Source organism: Cynara cardunculus, unplaced genomic scaffold (assembly GCF_001531365.2).
Source record: "Cynara cardunculus var. scolymus isolate 2C unplaced genomic scaffold, CcrdV1 Un_Scaffold_9967, whole genome shotgun sequence".
Lineage (NCBI taxonomy): Eukaryota > Viridiplantae > Streptophyta > Magnoliopsida > Asterales > Asteraceae > Cynara > Cynara cardunculus.
The window spans coordinates 1-5,077 of NW_020205413.1; the positions used below are offsets into that span (position 1 = coordinate 1).

Consider the following 5,077-nt stretch of genomic DNA (forward strand, 5'->3'; position numbering starts at 1 on the left):
TGTCGGTTATGGCTCCTCAACCCCCTCAACCTGAAGAACTTCCCCCAATTTGCAGGTATTACGATGTTCACTGTAATTATTAATTTTGAACACCGGACGCCAAAAATGTTTAATTTACAATAAATTTATACGACGGTTTTGCATGTTGTAACAAGTTTCTTAAACCAATTTTAAAATATTATACGACACTTTGAGAAAAGTATCCTATAAACATCTATCTTAATAAGACGCTTGTTTTCAAATAAAAAAATTAATATGACGTCAAATTTCAAAACATTTATTAAAATGTCATATAAACTTACTATATATATATATATATATACATATATATATATATATATGACATACATATTAACAGTATTAATCTGCAAATGCTTATTTTTATCTCTTCCTACATATACAGACCTTGCTTTAAAAAAACTATTAATATGCAGGAACATTATAACCGAGTACTCTGACCAAATCATGAAATTGAGGTTTACTCTTCTGGAGTTGTTATCTGAGGCTCTTGGTCTAAAACCATATCACCTCAAAAGTTTGGGATGTGGTCAAGGACTTTCCGTCTTGGGTCATTACTACCCACCTTGTCCTGAACCAGAATTGACATTTGGTGCAAACTACCATACCGATTCTGGTTTCTTGACCATAGTTCTACAAGATTCATTGGGTGGCCTTCAAGTCTTACATCAAAAGCAATGGGTTAATGTCTCACCGCTTCCGGGTGCTTTAGTTGTTAATATCGCGGATCTTTTGCAGGCAAGTTTATGTTACCATAAGAAAAACTTTTACTCGTCGCATTCATGAAACGAAAATATATATTTTCTTGTCGATAAATGATGGAACTAACTTTCATCTTTTTGCACACGTAGCTCATCACGAACGATAAATTCAAAAGTGTCCATCATAGAGTATTGGCACAAAAAGGAACACCGAGGATATCGGTGGCAGCTTTCCTGGGGCCGTCTCATGAGGGGATCGAGTCAATTGTGTACAGGCCGATCAAAGAGTTGGTATCTGAAGAAAACCCTTGTGTATACAAGAACACTAGCTTGAACGAATTTATGAGGCTTCGAAGGAATGCTGAAGGAATGGATGGAACATCTGCCCTTGCTCCTTTCAAGTTGGATCCATGAAGGTCTACAAGTGTGTTTATTGCACCTAGCTTGCGAGTTTGATTCGACTTAAGTTATGGTATTTGGTGATTTCTATAATGTTGTTTATGAGTACTAAAAACGTTGTTTGTGTGTCAACTTTTATGGTATGTGGTTATTTCTAATGTTGTTTTTGAGTACTTGAAATTTTGTTTGTGATTAAACGGATGTGTCAACTTTATGGTATGTGGTGATTTTAATGTCGTTTATGAGTACTAGAACTTTTGTTTGTGTTTAGTCTAAAAGCACTAGACTCTTGTTCATCAAGGAACAGATCCTCTGGAGTCCTGAAAGCACCATGAGCAGAAACAACCGCAGTTCCAAGAAGCAAAGCAGAGATCAGTACAGATTCGACACTTGTTAGAAAGATTGCGACGATGCCCGAGACAATCAACAGGCCTAGGGTTTCACACTCCGAGAACGTACGGCCGAAGATCACCAACGACGGATCAGAGGGCCGGAAGAGGTAGAGGAAGAGCCAGGCAGCGAGGAGACCCAGGAGGATGACGAGAGAGATATATGAGATGAGATTGATATGTCTTTGTTTTAACTCATGACGTTTGATTCTCTTGGCTAATCCTATAAACTCATATCATTAACTCATGTCGGCTAACCCTCCAAACTCATGGGGTTGGTGCATTTTTGCCAACCCTTTGTTTGCAAAAAAATTATCTTTATAAAAAAAATCTTTATATATATATATATATATAGGGCTCTCTCTATATATAAGTAAGATTCACAAGAAATAATGTGTCACCCTAAGGATTGAATATTATATATTTCTTGCATTGAGGTTGAGTTTGTGTATCCCATATTGATGGAGAGATGAAATATCGACAATTGATGGTAGGTATATAAGAGGAGGTTGATGTGTCATTATTTTAACTCACTAGGTTGGATTCTCTTGCCTAATCCTATAAAGTCGTATCATTGGTTCATGTTGGCTAACCCTTTAAACTCATGGGGTTTGTTCATTTTGACGAATCCTCTATTTGCCAAAAAGTTGTCTATATAAAAAAAATCAATATATCAATACAAAAGAAAGCTATAAAATAATAGGGTGGCATCATTAAAACCAAATATTTTAAATTTCTTGCGTTGTGGTTGGATTTTGGGTATCCACAATTATTGGAAATTGATACGTCAATGAGGAAAATGAGTATATAAGAGAAATATGAGTTCCCTTTGAAAATTAAAAGGTTCATTTGGCTATATAAATCATGTTTATCTTTAAATGTTTGGTGCAATTGTCTAAACTCACGTGGTTGGATCATTTTGACTGAACTTTTAAACATACACGGTTGACTCATTTTGGCCAACCCTTTTTTGTGAAAAAATTAATCTATACTAAATATTAATTGAAGAGATAATTTTAATATGTTTTTTAAAGTAAGAAGCGGAACCGTTGATGCGGTACCCTATTAGGCCTTGGCCTAGTGGCCACCTCCTTCCGTAAATGCCTTGCCTTGGGCGTGCCCACCCTGGTTCGATTCTAGGGGAGGACAGGTTATCTTTTCCGGTGCTTGCTTATGAGGTATGACAAGTAGGGTTCACAAAATGTGGACCACGGGGGCATGAGGTCCCCGCCAATAAACCTTTTTTTTAATAATTGAATATTCTTCAATCTTGAATTGTGATTGAGTTTTATATATCTCACACTGATTGAGAGTTGAAAGATTGACAAAAATGTTGGATATGTAAAATGAGGTCGAGATGCCTTTGTGACAAATCATGAGGTTGGTTCCTCTTGGTTGATTCTCTTAACACCTGTGGTTAGAGATTTTGGTCGACCCTCCGAACACATAGGATTGGTTCATTTTGGCCTACTCTTTTTGCAAGAAGGGTTAATCGATATTAAAAATTAATTTTATATATATTCTATTTGGCTGAACTTATTCATTATTTAAACTCATAGTGCTAAACTTATTTGACTGACCCTCCTAACATAGGATTTTTGACTAATCCTCTTTTTACAAAAAAAAATCTATATTAAAAGTTAAATAAATAAGTGAATTAAATTAATATATAATGCTATAAAATATTGATGTGACAAATTAGAATTTAATATTTTCAAATCATAAATTGTGGTTGAATTTGTCTTGAATCTTAATCCATATTAATGAGAAAAAAAATTACTGCAAAATAGTAAAGTATATGAAACAAGAAGGGATGCCTTGAAATATTAGAAGAATTACAAATGAACTATGAAAATTTAATATTTTCAGTTTTGAAGTATATGGATATTGATGTGGTTCACAATTTTTTATATATTACTTGATATGTGTTATGATCACCGTGCAACACATGATGCCGAACACTAGTTATTATAAATAATAAAACCTATATAGGCTAGTTTAATATATCAAATTCAAAATGGTTTTTTCTTGAATTATGCTATTTGAAGAAAATGGTAAGTTGATTATATATACATTGTCTTAACCTAAATATTTGTTGCATTTTAATTTAACTTATTTATTAATACTAGAAGGGTACTCGTATAATGCATCGAGACACATCTCGATTTTAACGTTTCGTTTTATTCTTTATCTATGTCGATATAATTACGGTTTTATGTGGTTTTRAGAAAACAGTAATGTTTTTATTTTTGAATAAAATATCATAAAAATTTGAAAAAACTATTTAATTTTTTTATTATAATTTTGAACTATATAATTTTATTCTTGTTTTATGTAATTTTTTTAATTCAAATTTTTTATCATAATTTAATTTAATGTTACAAAGTAATTTAATTTAAATTTAATAATATAATTTTTTATAAAGATAATAATTCAGTATTATGTTAGAACTCAATAATTATCCTAATTATATTTTATATTTAAAATGAAATGATTATCTTGTATTTAATTATGTTTATCTGCGGTTAGTTACACAAATTCAAACATGGAGCTTTAATAAGTTGTACTTATACACAATTTACTTGTAATCTTGAATTTTAAGTAATATGTATCAATAAATTATACTTCGTGCATAAAAATTAATTTTTAAGAGTTTTTTTTGTCAAATACTTTATAATATAATATAGATAAGTTACAATGAAGCTTGAAATAATTTGCTTTAATTTGTCACGTTATTCCTCAACCATGACATGCATTTTTATCTGTGCGTTCTCTCATGGTCTGCTTTGGCTTTCCACATTTTTAACATTTTATGTTATGATACTTGTAACATTCCCGTCCCCATGGTCCGGAACGGGCGGTGTTACTAACGGAACTTAATTCTAAGACACAAACATTGCAGAGCTATTAATAAACTCCAAACGTAGATTAACTTCTAAAACATGCTTTACAATCCAAAATATTACATTCTATCAACTATTTATAAGTTTAGAATATTATACATCTACCAACGAGTTTACCAACTTCAAAAAGTCAAACGCTCGATCTCAAGTCACGTCCCTTATCAAAATCACTTGGAACCTGCCATGTCAGAAAACAAGAACACAGCTAAGCACATGGCTCAATGAACAGATTGTATATAAACTTGAAATAATAATAYGTAACATCGATAATAAAGCGGAAGACTTAAAAATCAATGAAACTGAATTCATAGAAAATCAAGACGTTTCACADTTYTYRTTTCAAAACATCATTTAAACACAATCCGTCAATTCCTGTAGTGTTCGTGGGGTGGCCAAACCACACGAACTATCGGGCCGGCGTGCGGGAACACACCCCGATTCGCCCGTGAATTTAACCACGGTCACATGGTGGGTAATCCTAGGATCGATCCATCCGCCCTGGAACCAATAAAATCGGCCTAGTCCACAAGGTGGGTTCATGTAGGCCACTATTGGGCCTAACTTTGTGGACCGAGTTCACCTGCAGGACGCCATGACTACAAAGCCGCCATAGAAGGCATCCCAAATAATGCGCCCATTAATTGGGTTGTTCTGAAAACCAATAAAA

At 33.2% G+C, this 5,077-nt stretch overlaps 2 protein-coding genes across 2 annotated transcripts; one reads left to right on the forward strand and one right to left on the reverse strand.

The window, feature by feature from the left end:
- The first annotated feature begins 6 nt into the window (after nucleotides 1-6).
- Nucleotides 7-1,334, forward strand: LOC112505340 (deacetoxyvindoline 4-hydroxylase-like). Its single transcript, XM_025109262.1, has 3 exons — nucleotides 7-55; nucleotides 435-756; nucleotides 870-1,334. The coding sequence occupies exons 1-3, from the start codon at nucleotides 9-11 to the stop codon at nucleotides 1,131-1,133; spliced, it is 633 nt and encodes a 210-aa protein (XP_024965030.1). The 5' UTR covers nucleotides 7-8; the 3' UTR covers nucleotides 1,134-1,334.
- Nucleotides 1,335-1,347: 13 nt separating this feature from the next.
- LOC112505339 (PRA1 family protein B4-like) lies at nucleotides 1,348-1,730 on the reverse strand (the record flags this gene model as incomplete). Its single annotated transcript, XM_025109261.1, has 1 exon — nucleotides 1,348-1,730. A coding segment is annotated over one exon (383 nt), but the record flags the coding sequence as incomplete, so codon positions are not given.
- Between the last annotated feature and the right edge of the window lie 3,347 nt (nucleotides 1,731-5,077).